This window comes from Ctenopharyngodon idella, chromosome 19 (genome assembly GCF_019924925.1).
Source record: "Ctenopharyngodon idella isolate HZGC_01 chromosome 19, HZGC01, whole genome shotgun sequence".
Lineage (NCBI taxonomy): Eukaryota > Metazoa > Chordata > Actinopteri > Cypriniformes > Xenocyprididae > Ctenopharyngodon > Ctenopharyngodon idella.
The window spans coordinates 24,093,490-24,112,185 of NC_067238.1; the positions used below are offsets into that span (position 1 = coordinate 24,093,490).

The 18,696-nt window shown below is 36.3% G+C and overlaps 1 protein-coding gene across 1 annotated transcript; it reads left to right on the forward strand.

Annotated features, from left to right (window-relative positions):
• Positions 1–1,965: 1,965 nt before the first annotated feature.
• On the forward strand, positions 1,966–8,569 carry heyl (hes related family bHLH transcription factor with YRPW motif like). The gene is made up of 5 exons (XM_051872819.1): positions 1,966–2,533; positions 4,321–4,387; positions 4,713–4,796; positions 4,953–5,034; positions 7,287–8,569. The coding sequence occupies exons 1-5, from the start codon at positions 2,454–2,456 to the stop codon at positions 7,904–7,906; spliced, it is 933 nt and encodes a 310-aa protein (XP_051728779.1). The 5' UTR covers positions 1,966–2,453; the 3' UTR covers positions 7,907–8,569.
• The last annotated feature ends 10,127 nt before the right edge of the window (positions 8,570–18,696 follow it).

Below are 18,696 nucleotides of genomic sequence, written 5' to 3' on the forward strand. Positions count from 1 at the left end.
TTTTTATGAAAGACGCTTTTATTCAGTAATGATGCATTAAATTTATCTAAAGTGAAAGGCATTTACAATGTTACAAAAGATTTCTATTTTTAAATAAATGCAATTTATTTGAACTTATTCATCAAGGAATCCTGGGGGAAAAAGTTTAAAGCAGCACGGCTGTTTTCAACATTGATGATAAGGAATATTTCTTGAGCAACAAATCATCATATTAGAATGATTTCTGAAGGATCATGTGACACTGAAGACTGGAGTAATGATGCTGAAAATTCAGCTTTGCCATCTCAGGAATAAAACACATATGTTGAAATAAAAATAAAATAGAATGTGTCCAAGTACTTTAAAGGGGTCCTTGATTATGATTTGACTTTTTTTAACTTTAATTAGTGTGTAATGTTGCTGTTTGAGCATAAACAACAAGTTACGACACTCAAAGTTCAATGCAAAGGGAGATATTTCCTTTTACAGAAATCGCTTTTTAAGGACTACAACAAGCTCTTTTCCCGGGATGGTGACATCACAAACCCCAAAATCTACATAAACCCTGCCCCCGAAAACATGCAACAAAAGGGATGAGGCCATGTTGGGCTGCTTTAGAGAAGAGGAAGAGTTGTTGTAGTAGAGTGTTGTTACCATGCCGTCATTTTACGCCGGACTGCTTCACAAACGAGGGTCAATTCAACGCTGGATTTGCACAAAAGATTAACATGACGGCAAATGCTAGTTGAAGAGTTGAATCAACTCCACAGCAACTGACTGACAACTTACTGACAATCATCATTTTGACTGCGTGAGATTCTCCAGCTTTGTTGTTGTTGAGCAACTGAAGTGCGAGCTGTTAAAGCTCCGCCCTCTTCTGGAAAGGGGGCCGGGAGCAGCAGCTCATTTGCATTTAAAGGGACAAATACAAAAACAGCATATTATTGCTCACACCTAAATAGGGGCAAATTTGACAAGCTATAATAAATAATCTGTGGGGTATTTTGAGCTGAAACTTCAAAGACACATTCTGGGGACACCAGAGACTTATATTACATCTTGTGAAAAGGGGCATAAGGGGAATAGGTCCCCTTTAAATTCAAATCAGTGCTGTCAAATCGATTAATTGTGATTAATCGCATTAACATAAAAGTTTGTGTTTATATATGTGTGTACATATATGTGTGTGTGTGTGTATGTATGCATATATATAAATAAATATATATACAGGAATGTGTATATGTATATATATGTGTATACACACACACACACACACACATTATATAAACACAAACTTTTATTTTAGATGCGATTAATCGCAATTAATCGATTTGACAGCCCTAATTCAAATGTATTAATTTTAAAGAAAACATTAATTTTAAATTAAACAAAGAAAGCAGAAGCTCACTTTTCAAGGAAAACATTTAAAAAAAATAAAAAATCAAATTATGAAACAATAGATATGCTGACAAAACATATTGTGACTTTCTAGTTGTCAAATGTTAGTGGAACACAGAACACCTGTGTGAACTACATACATATACTAAAAATCACTTTCTCACCAGTTGGGTAAAAGTCTTTGCAAAAATGGCTAGAAAAGTTTTAACATCATTTATTTGCAGACTTGGTTTGATATTTTGTATCTAACACTATGATATCAACAGAGCTTTAAGTGTGGCTTAAGTGCCCATATACTTTTGGGGCCACTGTATGTGTGCATGTGGGTCGAAATCCCAGGCACTATTCCCACAGCGTTCTTCCTATTGTCCTGGGAGAGAGGGAGGGGAACTAATTAAAAAGAGTGGAAAAGAGGAGACAGAGAGAAACAGAGACAGAAGGAAGGAGGGAGGAACAGAGGGGGGTAAAGATAGAGCGAGATGAGACAGTGAAGAGAAGAAGCTAATTGAAAGGAGAGAAATGACAGAGAGAGAAAGAAGGGAGGGCTGGTGAGGGGCTGGGAGGGAGTGTGGGAGGGTAAGGAAGAGGGAGCCAAAACTGGCAACTTTGCCAAAGTGCCAAGTTCAGTCACTTGTGCTGCTGCAACAGAACGCAAGAGGACGAGTGTAGCCAGGGTGACAGAGAGGTAGAAAAATCCAGGAAAAGTGAGAGAGAACAGGAGGAGGACTGTCATTCTCTAGCTTCAAGTCCAGGGGGTCTAGAGATGTCAAAACACGGCTACACATAAAAGCAGAAACAGACTTAGTCAGCAAGAGAGGTCTAATAAAGACTCCCAAGCAGCGTGCTTGTATTGTGGTCGGAGGATAGAGGGAGAAATAGAGGAGAAGAAGGTGGAGAGGAAAAAAAGGAAATAGGGAGGGGCGTGCTCACATTAGAAGGTGCCTGGTTTCCTTACTGTTGCATTTGAAGGACAGAGGAGGAATCCATCATCTGAGATCATCTCGACAGGACCGCACATCTCCATCGCTCCATCAATTCAACCTTCCCTTGCTGGGATAGAGGAGGACCCTGTGGCGATGAAGAGACCTCATGACTACAGTTCCCCAGACTCGGACACGGACGAATTGATCGATGTCGGACAGGAAGACGGCTACTGGTGAGGACTTTGCGTGTATATTGTGCTCAGTAGCAATGGCATGGGTAGCTGTCAGTCGCTCTACATGTAGAGCTCACACTCCAGCTCAGAAGTGACGAACCAGGAAAAGTGATATTTATGATGAGTTTAAGTTTTGTTTGAAATTTCTAAGCGACATCTCTTTTCGGTGCAAAAATAGCAACTTTGATGGTCAAAATGCAAGGTGTTTTTTGAGAGCTGTATGGTGGACTCTACATGGGCCTTCAGGGTTTATCATGCACTTTGCTGTTTATAACATAATATAAAATATTTAACATTCATAAATCAAGCTATACAAATGCTGTATGTTTTATTAAGATTGTTGGCATTTGCCAGGATAAGCAATTTTGTTAATTTGGCAATTTTAATGTGGAAAATTTAATCTGGCAATTCGGCAGTTTTAATGTGTCTGATACATGTATTTATACTATAGTATTAAATTATGCATAACTACAAAGCAAATAACACTAAGTCAAACTCTAACCCTAAATTTAAAGTAAGTACTTGTTTGTAATTAATATTACTTATATTACTTATTTGTGTAATTACACTGTAACAAGGACACAAAGTGTGACCACAACTTCTTCTTTTTATTTTTTATTGTGCCATCCATGTTTTTAATGATGCATCAGTATTCAGCCAGGTTTTTTTTTTTTTTTTTTTGCATATTTAAACGAGGAGCATAGATTCTGCATGAGGGGACAGTGAAGACACGTCCCCCAGAATTATGAGAAAACATCAAATCGCTAATATTACAACCAATATTCTACAGAAAACACCCTGTTGTTGTCCCTCCCTAATTTAAATGGACACTCTGTAGCGCATACCAGTGCACCAGAACGCAGTGACACAGGAGTTTATGTGAGCGGACAAAATCACACATAGGGCCACCATCAAGCAGGACGGCTGATGGAGGCCCATAATGATCTTATTTGACTTACTTGAGAGGCGTATCTTCCTATTCCCACTGACAAGCATAACGCTTAGCATGCTTTTTCCTTCTCTGTCTGTTTTGCATTTTTCTCTCAGTTATTTAGTCTTTTTGATATTTCAGTAAAGCTGTGACACAAATCAAGTGCAGACTGAAGAGGCATGCAACTGAATTGTGTCCTACAATGACCAATCATTTCTCATCTAATTGCCTTGAAAACTCTTAACCAGAATGTAAAATCTCTACAGTGTCTATACAGCAGTTTATTCCTGTAACTAATTTTCTTTTTGGACTGGACTCTTTTCCTCTAAACAAGCGGAATGTTTGTGAATTAAGCCTATTAATGTTAAAAGGAGTTACAATGATGTGATATAAAAATAATAGTTATGCGTGGAAGTCGAAGTAAAAGCAAAACAAACAGTGTCATTCTGCTGGCAGAGCACAGAGAGTGCCCATGCAAACCAGATCCACATTGAAGGATAATACCGAGTATTGATGTGCTCAAAGTGCACGCAAAAGCCACTATTTCAGCCTGCCCTGCGGATATGTAATCATCATGTCTTTTGAGCTTAAAAAGAAAATGCTTTTGTACGATGCAAAAATCATAACATATCAGGCATCTGACAATAATGTCCAAAAACGCGTTAAACCAAAATAATCTCATTTTCTGTTTACCCCGGCGCTCCCGTGTCTAGCTGTTCCCCAAGACAAATTAGATTGGGTTTGATGATGTGCAACAGCGTTTCTGCGTTGTATTAAGTACAGTAATGACAACAATATGCATTGACATCAAAGCTTTAATCTGTCCCCTTCCCCGCTCGCTCTTTCTCTTGCTCAGCCCTGTCACTGGGTCCATGTCTCCAGGCAGTACCTCACAGATCCTGGCGCGCAAGAAGAGAAGAGGGGTGAGTTTACGTCAATCCAGCTCTGTTTTTCCCCCGCTTGTTCAAGAACAGACCAAATATATAATTCATATATGATCTCGCTACAAGGTCTCTTCTGTAAATGCTTGCCATTTTCAAAACTCCCTGCAACATGACCCTCTGCGCAGCATGCATTTTTACAATTTAAGCCCTCTTGTCTGACTTTGATTTGTGTTTTCTTATTTGACTTGTTATTTTTTCCAAAAACTGATCTTAAGAATGCTGCGACTAGGCCTCGGCCACAAAAATAATCCAGTTAGCAAATGCTTTCCACTTTGAATCGTTGTTCTGTCTTTAAATTCCTCAGATAATTGAGAAGAGGCGCAGGGACAGGATCAACCACAGTCTGTCAGAGCTCAGGAGACTCGTACCCAGTGCCTTCGAGAAACAGGTAAGACGATCGGACTGAACGCCACAGGCTCAGTTTTGCTTTATATTCTGAGGCGAATGAGTTTAATTTACAAGCTCATTGGTTAAAACTAGTTTTAAAACTAAAACCAGTATAAAGTTTTTAATTAAAACCAGCACCTTCTCCGCTTCTGACCAGGGCTCCTCTAAACTGGAGAAGGCTGAGATTCTTCAGATGACAGTGGATCATCTGAAACTGCTTCATGCCATGGGTGGCAAAGGTGAGAGAATATATGGAGCAAGAAATTTTTAGAAGAGCTTTTATTACAGTATGCAGTGTTTTTGCTACTATTACTATAGCTCATACTTTGGGTTATGAATTTGAAGCTCCAAATATTCAACTTAAAGGGATAGTTCACCAAAAAATGAAAATTCTATCATCATTTACTCACCCTCAAGTTGTTCCAAACCTGTATGAATTTCTTTCTTCTGCTGAACACAAAAGAAGATATTTTAAAGAATGTTGGTTACCAAACAGTTGATCGGCCCCATTCACTTACATAGTATTTTTATCCATACTATGGAAGTCAATGTGGCCCTGGGACCGACATTTTTCAATATATCTTCTTTTGTGTTCAGCAGAAGAAAGAAATTCATACAGGTTTGGAACAAATTGAGGGTGAGTAATTGATGACAGAATTTTCATTTTTGGGTGAACTATCCCTTTAAGCACGTAAGTCAGCCTGCATGTTTGTGCCACGGGCAGAACACCTTATGAACCGCGTAGTAGCAATAGCAACCACCACATCATCCTAGCATTGTTTGTAACAGCAAAATCTACATGTTAGCATGCCGTTCAAATTTACTTAAAAGTTCAAATTTAGTCTTTACATGTATTAAAACGTACTGGTATCATCCCTTATTGCAGGAGTTTTTAAATTAGGATTGGGGGTCGGAAAGGGGGTGCTAGGGGGTTCCTAGGACATTTCAGAAAGAATTTGATTTTTTTCTGCTTTGTAAAGACTGGTCAGAAATCATTAAGTTTCATCACAACTGTCTTATTCTATTCTACAGATACTATTTTAATCTTTTTTTCTGTCTTAGTGACAACATAAAAATCTATTAATTAATTGAAGAAACAAAGTGTTGTTTTTGTAATGTCATGACTTGCATCATTTTGTAATATTTTTCTCACAATATACAGTATGGACTATACCATTCAAAAGTTTGGGGTCAGTAAAAATTAGTAATTTTTTTGAAATTTATTTGATCAAAAATACAGTAAAAACAAATATATTGTGAAAAGTTATTACAATTTAAAATAACTGAATTGTATTGTTTAATTATGTTTAAAATTTAATTTAATTTATTTCTGTGATGGCAAAGCTGATTTTACTCCAGTCTTCAGTGTCACATGATCCTTCAGAAATCATTCTAATATGCTGATTTGGTGCTCAAGAAATATTTCTTATTATTATCAATGTTGAAAAGTCTTTTCTGTCACTTTTGTTCAATTTAAAGGGTTAGTTCACCCAAAAATGAAAATTCTGTCATTAATTACTTACCCTCATGTCATTCCACAACCGTAAGACTTTTTATCTTTGTAACACAAATGAAGATCTTTTTGATGAAATCTGAGAGCTTTCTGTCCCTCCATAGAGAGCTACGCAACTACTTTGACTCTTCAAAAAGTTCATAAAGAGATCATAAAACGAGCGGTTTTGTCCAAATTTTCTGAAGAGACTCGATCGCTTTATATGATGAACATATTTAATTTAGGCTTTTATTAATATAAACATGAATCAGCAAACATAAACAGAAGCTCAACCGAACCTGCTTGACTCGCGAGAACAAATCTCTTCCTGAAGCTCAAATGTGCTGCGTAACATACAAGAATGAACCTCATTGGTTCTCGCACGTCAAGCGAACATGCTTGAGCTTCTGTTTACCACAACTGATGTTTGAGTTGATGACAGTTTATATGTGAATTAAAGCCTAAATTAAATCTGTTCATCATATAAAGCGATCGAGTCTCTTCAGAAAATTTGGACTAAAATGCTCAATTCATACGGATTAGTTTTACGATCTCTTTATGAACTTTTTGAAGTGTCAAAGTGGTAGTTGTGTAGCTGTCTATGGAGGGGCAGAAAGCTCTCAGATTTCATCAAAAAGATCTTTATTTGTGTTCCGAAGATGAAAGTCTTACGGGTTTGGAACAACATGAGGGGGATTAATTAATGACAGAATTTTCATTTTTGGGTGAACTAACCCTTTAATGCATCCTTGCTGAATAAAAATAAAAATTTCTTTCAAAAAATTAAAAAAGAAAATCTGACTGACCCCAAACTTTAAGAAAGGTAGTATAAACTTTATACATGAAAATGTATAGCTGCTTTTATATTTTAGGAAGAAGTTTCCTCAAAACAAAGGTATCATAATAACTGTGGGTCCTCCTTGGCATCAAAAAGTTTGAAAATCCATGCTTTATTGTATATATCTATCAAGCAGAAAGTTTAAGTGTTCTCTCTCCTAGGCTACTTTGATGCTCGTGCTCTGGCAGTGGACTACAGGACTTTGGGCTTTCGGGAGTGTGTTGGAGAGGTGGTGAGATACCTCAGCTCTCTGGAGGGAGTTGAATCCTCAGACCCCATCGGTGCGCGCCTTGTGTCCCACCTCAGCCACTGCGCCAGTGAGCTGGACCCTCTCCTCCAGAGCCCCGCCACTCTGCCTTTTCCTCCCTGGCCCTGGCCTTCCTTCCCTCAGCTAGCAGCCACCTCGTCTCCAGTCTCGTCTACCCCTTTTCCCCCAAACGCCCGGCGGGATCTGGCCCCCCATGCCACCGCCACCTTGCTGGGCTACCCTTCACCGGCCCTGCGAGTGGGATGTTTGAGCACCCAGGGGGCGATAATGAATCCAGCGCTGACCCCGGTGCGTCGACTGCCCTCAATCCCCGGCCATCCTCACAGACTTCAACAGCACTCACCTGATGGATCCACAATCCCATCATCCTCCTCATCTTCCTCCAACTCCTCCACTCCCCAGATTTCTTTCAGACCCTTTGCCCCTCTGGGGTCTCCAGTCCCAGGTCGCAGGGGTTTGAGTACCTCCAGTAAGTCCGCACAGGCCTGGGGCACAGAAATTGGGGCGTTCTGAATCAGAAGTTTGGAGTTTATGACAGTCTGAAAGGAAAAATAGTTTTCTTGGTCATTTGGACTTATTTATGACCATTATTAAAAATAATGGTCATAAGGAACTACAAAGGAACTACAAAGCATTGGACAATTCAGATTAAAATGTTTATTCAGTACCATCTACTATTCCAACTCAAATGACATTTAGAAATAAGAAAATAAAACAAAAAAGTATTATGTTTACAGAGAAAAATAGGAGGGAAATTAAATGGACTGTAGAATCCAAGTATAAAATCAAAGGTAAATGCAACTCTCTGAAAGACTGGATGAGATAAATGAAATGCTCAAAGCAATTCAGTGCTTTGATCTTGGATTTTGATATCCAGATACTGGAATTTTCTAGAACTCTGATCTTTTATCTTTTTCATATTAGTGTATTTGTTTACTCTGCCATTTATACATTAATTTACAATGGATTCTGACATGATATATCATATTTTTGAGATGGAAATGCTTGAGGAGATTACATAAACAGAAACGTGCCTTATCAAAAAAAAAAAGTGTTATTTTTCTCTTAATTCTGTGTGCAAGTACATGGAGCCTCCAGAAGATGGCAGCACTAGAGCAAATCATTAAGATTAAAAACAACTGTTGTATTAAATCTTATAGATACTATTTTAATCCTTTTTTCTTGTTTTAAACTGCACATAAAACACAATTATTCAATTGAGAAAAGAACATGTTGTTTTTGTAGTATCATGCTTTTCTCATGGTCTACAATATTTTCTTACAATATATATATACCTACAACTGTTTCAAAGTTTGGGGTTGGTAAGATTTTTTTAATGTTTTAAATACAGTAATAGAGTAAAAACAGTAATGTTGTGAAATATTATTATTATAAAAATAACTAATTTCTTTTTTAATATATTTTTAAATGTAATTTATTCATGTGACACAGAGCTTCCAGAAGATGGCAGCACGGGAGCAAAATGTGCTTATCAACTCTCTCAGGGACATTCTGAATGTATAACTTTGTGACAGTTCCCTTTTCCTGAATCACAAAATCAATGGAAAACTATTAGTAATGTTATGTTTTTTTTTTTTTTTTCATTCTATACTGGACACCAACTGAGTTCTTTTATTAGAAAGGCAATTAAAAAGGGTAAAGGTGTAAAATATAAAAGAAAGTGCCTACCAAATTTAAAGCAGGGATGTAGCCTACTCACCAAGTACACACATTGACTCTTATCTGAAAGACTCCTCTGGGTGCTATAGAGCAAGCTGCCATTTAGAGCATATGGTTTCTTTAGCTGTCTCCAGAGAGGTTGATGAGAACACTGCGGTACGGCGGCCACTCAGTGAAAACACGGTGGCTGCTGGCTTTGATCCTGCAACAGCAACAGGAAACCAGGCACACTGTGTGCCCTCTCAGTGCCTCTGCCAACCACTTTCCATACATGCAGGCTGTAATTAGAGTGAAACCAAACTAACTTCAAAACAACAGGAAATAAAAATCTCTTCTGCACATATCCTCACACTTACATTGAAGAAACAGAATATTATGTAAGGAATAATATCAGTTATTATCGTAAAATAAACCCTGACAGGTTGATCAGGAACCGCCGCGGTACGGAGGGGTCTTGATTCACCCTGAAAGGGTCTATAATAACCAACTGACTGTAAACTATTTCCTACATTGCATGGCTACCCACCAAATAAGTGGACATGAAATATTGATTTGTTGTATATATATGTATGCTAAGTATAGTCAATTATATGTACAGACAAATCTGCCTAGCAACAAAGACGAATACTGCAACACAACAGTAAAATTAATAGGTCTACTGAAGTCATCTGAGGTCAATTTCTCTAAACGAGAACAAAGACGGAAGATGGCGCAGCTGCATTTGAATGAAACGAGAGAGCGATTCCGCCACGCCTCGGAAAACACTAGGCCAACTAACTAACGCCAAAATTAATGTGTAATTTGAGTAATCAATAGACAAAACCACAATACAAAAAGTTATTATTGGAAATACCTTAGCGGTACATTATTACACATTTAACTTTGCTAGCTTCTATGTCTTTAGTTTATTTTCAGATTTTTCTTTCATGACTTAGACATTAACAATTCTAGAAAGTAAACAAAAATATTACGGAATTTTACTGTTGAAACTTTTACCATTTTAGTGTTTATTATGGACCTTATGCGCCAGAGAAACAAGCACGCAGCCATCTTTAGAATTTTGTGTTTGAACTTCCGTTTTTGCAGTAGCTCTGTATATTTCTATAGCATCGCTGTCTAAGTAATTCGTTGGTGAAGTCGATTTACTTGCTGTGGAAATAAACCGGAAGAGACAACGAAACTCAGAATTCTAGATACGGGTCATTGACGTGACGGGTAATTTTTTGTCCAAAGGCCTTAATAATAATAAAAAAAAACAAAGATAAGACATCCAAAGTATGTAAGGTAGTACAACTAGATCTCTTTTATTGAATCCAAAATGTTTTAATTATATTTTGCTACATATAAAGGTATTTAACCGGTTTAACCATCCAAAGGCCAATACAGCCATTTCATTTGTGATTAAAATATCTTAAAATGTAATAAATGTATATATTTTTTTATTCTGGCATGATTTTATAACATCATATATCAACATAGTGCAAAATGGTATTAAAAAAAAAAAATGTGTAGAAGTCGTTGCTTTGTTATGAGAAAGAATGTCCGGAAAAATTAATTTCATTGATGTCATTCGGAGTAACCGATATAAAGGCACCATTTTGGATCAAGTCATGCGGTCAATATCATGTGACAGGATGTGACATCATTCAGACACCTGCAAAGGACCACATGGTCATGAAGCAAAGTAAGTTTTCACTTGCTCATACGCATGTCCCGAAACATCAGGTAATTCGGTACAACTGCTATAAAACATGGAAAATGTTGTAATATTTCAAAAACTTGTACTAAATATAAAATGTTTGATTGTCCTTTTGCTAGCTCGCTAACTAGCTAGATATCAGCCTGTTAGCACTGTTTGAAAATATTGTCATTCGGTATAACCGAAAGTGTCATTCGGTAAAACCTAATTTTTGGTTAAACCGAATGACTTTTTTGGTGACAAATTTTGTCCAACTTGTAAAAAATGACAAAAGCAGTGTAATTGATTATAAAAACAACATAATCTCATTGTTAACACTCAATAAAATATATTATATCTCCATTATGTTTTTTTACACTTTTAAAAACCTTATTCGACAATGACCCATACAGTTCAGTGACTGTAGTGACTTCAAGTGATGTTGGAAGGGGCATGTTGACTTGAAACATGGTGGGAACACAGATATAAAATAATAATAAAAAACGTGTCAGTGCTGTGCAGTTAGACAAAAGTACAAATGAACAAATTCTATGACAGAGGGCATTCATTATGTCTGATTCATAAGAAACAGCTTTCCAATAACACCACCGGAAAGATGGTATGCATCATTTAAAAGACGGTCTCAAATTAAGATTTGTGTTGACCATGAAAACTGAATAATCATGTGTTTTACCACCAAAAGGGCAATTAAAACAACACATCAAAGTGTTGGTCGATGATGATGTGATGGAGAAGTGATGCCTTTTTTTTTTCTCCTTTTTATCTTTTTTTGATTCTTGGGTTGTTGTTTGGTTGTGCGTTTTCCCCAGTTTGAACTTTAAAATGGGCATGGAATGTGTGTATGCGTGTGCTAGACTGTGGCGGGACTGTGTGTCTGTGAGGGATGTGGCACAACGAGGAAACATGGGGCAGATTCTCAAGCGAGTAGCTTGTGTGATTGTGTGTAGAGAGACTCGCGTGTGAGCGTAGTGTGTTTATGTTGGTGAATGTTTAGGCATGAATGTGTGTGTGGACGTGTGGGTCTAGTCCTCATTTTTTGGCACCAGTAGAGTCAGTGCTGTAACCACAGCTTCCAGTATGGGCCACCACAATCACACAAGGCCAGCTTTCCCACGGGGAGGGGCCACGGAGAGAAAGAACACTAAAGAAGGAATATAACCCACACAGAGGAACAGGCACTGTAGATATTTTCCTGTCAACATGAAAATAAGGTAGCCTGTATAGATTAAAGCTTCTCCTGTTCAGGAAATCTGAGCTTGTTCCTTGAGTATGGAACTGGGAAATCTTTAGCATAATTGTATTGTTGCTTTGATGCAGTGCTTTCATCTCACCCCATTTTACACTATACTACACGGACTGTGGCTAATTTAACTATTTTTTTTGATGTGTAACAAACTTGCAAACTAGGAAAGCTAGTCTAGCATAACCCCTCCGATCCTACTCGCCCCACTCCGAGCAGGACTCTAACCAGCGTTTCCAGCATGGGAGGCAGGCACGCTAACAAGGACACTAAAGACTGCAGCCTAGCGTCAGTCGCTAGTGTGCCTCTTGAGATCAGGGGAGTGAGTTTTACCTGCACAGCTCTCACTAGCTGGCCTCCATTACAGTAGAATAGTATCAGTATTTTCACTGCAAAGTTAATCATTATAATGACCAGAGTTGGGGAGCAGTTTTGGGGAAAGCTACTTTTAAAAGTAATGTGTTACAATATTGAGTTACTCCCTAAAAAAAGTAATTGCTTTGCTTAGTTACTTTTTATGGAAAGTAATGTGTTATTACTTTTGTGTTACTTTTTCTCAACTGGGCTAGGCATGTTTCTTTGTTTTTTAATAACAACAAAAACAAAAACTTCTATTTTTGGCAAATTTAAAGTCCCTTTCACACCAAAAGAGAAATGAATAAGCCGTAGGCTAAAGAAAATGCAAATTCACACCTGTACAGTAGAGGGCGAAAAAAAAATGAAACACAAATATGTTTATCCAAAGTCATTGCTGCTTATTTGTATATCATGTTTATACAGCACACACAACTCCTCCACCCATTACTCATGTTTCAACATGGGGACAGGAGAGGCGTCACTCAATAAATGTAAAAAATAAAATAATTTTACATTACTTTACATTAAGTAAGTGAGATATTTTTTTGTAAATTGAAAAGTAATGCATTACTTGTTACTTGAAAAAAGTAATCTGATTACATAACTGTTGGGTAGATTACTTTTTTTAAATTACATGATGAAAACTGTATTTAGTAATATAATCTAAGAAGATTTTCTGAACACATGAGCAATCGTCTGTTTTAGAAAGGACAACTTGAAAGGTAAAAAAAGAATAAATGAGAATCATTAAATTATGAATATTAAGTAACTATGTAATCAACAAAAACGTAACTGTAGTCTGATTATGAGTATTTTAAAATGTGAATGATCTAATTACAAGTATGTATATTTTTTGGAAACTGGTTACGTAATCCAGATTACATATAATCAGTTAATGCAGCATTGATGATGACTTACAATTAGTGAAGACGGCCTGAGTGATATGCACTAAAATGTTATGTATAGAAAAATATGTCTATCAAACTGCCCTACTGTAGCCTACATGATACACTGATGATAGTCGGTGCGTTCCAAACGGGATATATCGCTCTCCACTTCTCACTTCAGACTGAAAACAATCGTGGCCGCCATATTGAAGGGTCGTTCCAAACCAAAGTGCTCAAAACTGGCCACTTCAAAGGTCCCTTCGGAATGAAGGATTTCGAAGGGTACAACTGATGGACACTTCGGGCCCCCATGATCCTTTGCACAGGGAAGTTGTTTGACGTCATAGAATAGGTACAGGAGGCTCGGAGTTCGATTTTACCTGCACTGAATTCTATGAAGAGGGGAAAATCTCCAGGTACTGATGGCTTGTCTGTTGAATTTTATTTACATTTTTGGGACGTCTTAAAACAACCTTTACATAATTTGTTTAAAGACTGTATTAAAAAAGGAGAGATGACTCCCACAATGAAGCAGGATCTTATTTCTCTGATCCCTAAAACTGCTTTTAATTGAGAACTGGAGACCAATATCACTGTTAAATGTTGATTATAAATTATTTGCTTTAATTTTGGCAGTTTGTTTAAAATCTGGCCTTAACTGTATAATTGCCGAAACACAAAATGGATTTATGAAAAATAGACATATTAGTTCCAACATAAGATTAGTTCTCGATCTCATTGATTATTCAAAGAATATTGATTCAGATGCTATTATAATGTTTTTGGATTTTTATAAAGCGTTTGACTCTTTAGAACACCAATTTTTGTTTAAATCTCTTAGCGTTTTTGGTTTTGGATGTACTTTCATTAACATGGTGAAAATGCTTTATAATGACATTAACTCCTCAGTTTTGGTTGGCTTTCAAACTACTAAACGCTTTAATTGTGATAGAGAAGTCCGTCAAGGTTGCCCCATTTCCCCATTTCTTTTTCTTCTAGCTGTTGAATTGTTATCAATTGATATTTTACAAAATCCTATTTTAAAAGGTATCTCTATATTTGGTTAAGAATTTAAAATATCTCAACTAGCTGATGATACTACTGTATTTCTTAAAGACCAAAGTCAAATTCCACTGAGTATCAATATTATTAAATACTTTTCCTGAAGCCTCAGGCTTATGTTTAAATTTATTAAAGTGTGAACTATTTTGTCTTTATGACACTCAACAACCATTGATACACCATATACCCGTAAAAGACTGTATCAAGTACCTGGGGATTTTCCTTAATAAAGATAGATTGCTCCGCCAACAACATAATTTTTCACCTAAAATAACGAAAACTAGAACAATCTTTAATTGTTGGTTACCATGAGACTTGTCAATCTATGGCAGAGTTCTTATCAAAGCATAGGGTTTGTCTCGTTGTGTTTATCCCTCTTTATCTTTATTTGTTAGCGACAAAATTTGTGATGATATTGACAAAATGTTATTGAATTTTATTTGGAAGAACAGATCTCACAAAGTTAGGAAATCTGTTCTGTCTAATAGACATTCTGAGGGTGGACTAGAAGTTTTACATTTTAAGGATCTTGTCAGCTCTTTTAGAATTAGTTGGTTAAAAAAATGTCTTTGTAGTACTGACTCAATTTGGTACTGTATCCCCAACGCCATATTTCATAAATTAGGTGGCTTAGAATTTCTTTTAAAGTGTAATTTTACCCCTTCTAAATTACCAGTTTCTCTCTCTAAATTTCACCAACAAGTTTTACTTGCTTGGAAATTGTGTTACGTGCACAACTTTTCTCCCCACAAAGAAATTCTGTGGAATAACTTGAATATTTTAATCTGAAACAAATCCTTTTTTATGGACAAGTGGTATGATAGAGGTATTGTTTTTGTTTTGGATTTATTTAATAATGATGGCAGTATACTGGAATATGAAGAATTTATGTCTTTGTATAATTTCCCTTTGCCTGCTAGAACTTTCAATTCTGTCATCAAAGCTTTATCTCCAAGCTATGTGCACTTATTTAAAACACACCTTTTCTTTAATGAGAGAAAAACAATTATGCCTAAACTTTTATTGAATGGAGTTTCCCTTCTTGATAAAAAATGTAACAGTAAACATATAAAGCAATTGTTACATTACAAAGTTAATACATCCCCTAGATGTAAATTTTTCTGGAACAATTTTTTTTGACAGTATTCACTGGAAGAGAGCAATATTGAAAAAATATTGTATGTCCAATAAAATAAGAGAGGTACACTTCAAAATTTTACATAATGTTTACCCAACCAACTCCCAAATTGCCTCTTTTGTTGATCTCTCTGACTTGTGTGTATTTTGCAAAGTTGAGGAAGAAACTTTGCTTCACTTATTCTACCATTGCAATCATGTTAAATCTCTTTGGGAGAACTTAAGTTGTTATCTTTCTCCTTTTATCAAATGTGATTTAAATTTTATTTTTGAAGGATATATTCCTTTATTTTTCTAGGAGTGACTATGCTATTTATCTTGTTAATTTCTTTGTGTTGCATTGTAAATTTTTTATTCACAAAAACAACTTTCTCAAGACTTTGCCTAGATTTGACGTCTACATTGCTGAGATTTCCCTTGTTGTTAAATCTCTTAAACTCATTGATAACAACAAGAACAACAAGTTTCTTAAGAACTATGACCATATTTTTCTTACTGGTTGAGGTGCCATTGTTATTTGTCTGTATGCTCTTTTTTTCTTCTTTCATTTATATTAATGTATTTAATGCAGTGCTGTTTCTTTTCTTGCAATAAAAAAAAAAGTTCGATTTTACCTGTATAGTATTTTTCTATAGCCTACTACTGTAATATTTATATGAATTAGATTTGGTACATTATTATGGTCAAAATGACATTGTACTTCAACAAAAATACTTTACAGCTACCTTTATCAGTCCATTCAAATGTTTCAAATACATAGTACACAATATACATTATATTTAACGTAAAAAAAGACCGGCAGTAGCTTATAATTGTTACTACAGCAAATGAATGCGTATTAATACAAAGAGCACACCAGGGGGGAAAAGACAAAGGCGCCTCCTTGATTCTCTTGATAACGCAGAAGTGCGTTCCAAAAAAAAAAAACCCTACTCCCTTCATCCTTTCGAAGCTCTCACTCTGGAGGGTGAACCCTTTGAAGGGATTAGGGCATAGGGATGAGCCCTTCCGAATGGAACGCAGGGAGTGTCTCATACTCTCTGAATTGGCTATCAACAGATACATTATAAACGTCATTGCCCTCTACTGGTCATGTTCTGAGAAAATCATCTCATAAATACCAGTGGTTCTCAACCAGGGGCCTCAGCTAACTTCCAAGGGGCCCGCAGGATGACTTAAAGGTAGGCCTATTTAAATGAATAAATTATTATTAATATACTATAATATTCTATAGTTATAATATAACTCTAATCTATATTTAAAAAAAAACAAAAACAAATCAAGAGTGAAATCATGCAGTCTTTATATAAATCATTATTTATAAAGCACATTTAAAAACAACAACTGCTGACCAAACTGCTGTACAAATAAATCAGCTGAGACATACTGCTTTATAGGCCTACTGATGTTTTTTAGTATAATCCAAGTCATTTCATGTTTCAGTAGTTAAAATGTATTTGTTGCTAAAATCACCCATGGACTACATAAATGGCTAATTAAGATCGAAGTGGAACTTGAATTATAATTTTACCTTTAGTAAGAGATTTATCAGATATTACAATGGCAAACAATGGCTGTTCACAAAAATCACTTTAACTCAAAAACTGAGACTTGAGGTTTTTTGTCATGACAAATTAGGATAATATTAAGTCTGATCAATAAAAAAGTTAATTTAATACCTTAATAGCTTTTAATGTCCAAGAATATAATACTGCTGATTAATACACTCACCACTGGCCATGGAGCTCTTAATCCAGTCAAGATACTGAGAAATGTGCCTGTAAAGGTTCTTCTCAGCCCAATCCCCAGCTAGTGATCCCTAGCGGATACCAAGTGTTATCAGCCTCACACACAAGTAGACCTCTAGAATCACCCTGCCAGTCCAGAATAACAAGAAAATGAAGCAACTGTGACCATCAGCAGATGCTGCTCTCTAGAGACACCCAGACCTTACAGACACATTAGAAAAAAAGTACAAGTAGTAAACATTTACAACAATTCATTTTTGTAAATGTTAATAATAATTATTATAGTTGACTACCGACACGCATAAGCATTCCACATATGCAGTACATTAGGTTGAAAATAACAGAATATTACTTAAAGTGACAGTAACCTATTTATCATGTAGAAGCGGAGACATACAGTGCTGGAAATGTCTTTGTTCATTTTTATTATGTATACAATAATGTGAAAATGATGATGACCACGTTGACTAGCTAGCAAAATACTTTAATTTTTAGATATTTATATTTGTGAGTGTATTTACAGGGAGAGACAGTGAGCTGCAGAGACTACTTGCCACTTGTTTGCGATGATGGATCCGCCACAATAACGCTTGCCAAGGCAATTTAGCCGTTCTAGTGTAAACAGCCCTAACGCCTTGATTGTGAAGTTGTGTAATTTTCCACAATCCATCTTCCCTGCGACAAACAACCATTCAGAATGATTATATTTTTAGAGATTCTGTTAGACAGTTTTCTGTTCATTTTTCGAGATCAAGTTCCTGGAATATTTGACAGGATTTATAACTCCCTTCAAGTGTATGAAAGACAGTGTCTATTATACGGTGTTGTTCCGACGCGCGTGCACCTGCAGCACCATGGACAGCAGCAACACGACCAATCAAATTCAAGTATTATTATATTTAAAGAATAGTATTATTATTTAAAGAACGCTTTAACTTAACATTTACATAACCTTGACAAAACTTGTGGCAACGTTCCCTGTTAGCTGAGAAGAAATGTGAAGGGAAAACAGGATGGTGCTGCTGAGTGAAGCAAGATGACAGTGAAACTAGCATTAACCAGTGAACCCGCAGTCTTGGATCAACAGGATGTAGCTTTTAACGGTATAAAACACAGTTTATAACATAGCTGAACCACCACCGACCACCCATCTAGCGTATTGTTTGGAAAATAAGTCTGAAGAGAAAGAAGTGGTACTCCGCATGAAATAGTGCCTTTAGTAAAGGCGTCTGGTATGAAAACCATCAAAAAAGTAAGTAACACAATCATCATCCCACTGCAGAGCTGGATTTGTCGTCAACCACACACACACACACACACACACACACACACACACACACACAGAAACAAGCTGTATTACTGCTATATAAGATTCTCAAAAGCCAATCACATTTGAGCCTAAACTGAAAAGCAAAATCAAATATACCTTTAAAACAAGGTAAACAGTAAATATCACTGTAAAAGGCTGCAGTCATGATAAAAAAAACATTTAA

Bases quoted from the DNA above. Each gene is read 5' to 3' on its own strand.
- heyl (XM_051872819.1), top strand. From the start codon at position 2,454: ATGAAGAGACCTCATGACTACAGTTCCCCAGACTCGGACACGGACGAA. The intron at 2,534-4,320 runs GTGAGGACTTTG...TCTCTTGCTCAG, and splicing joins GGACAGGAAGACGGCTACTG to CCCTGTCACTGGGTCCATGT. The intron at 4,797-4,952 runs GTAAGACGATCG...GCTTCTGACCAG, and splicing joins CCAGTGCCTTCGAGAAACAG to GGCTCCTCTAAACTGGAGAA.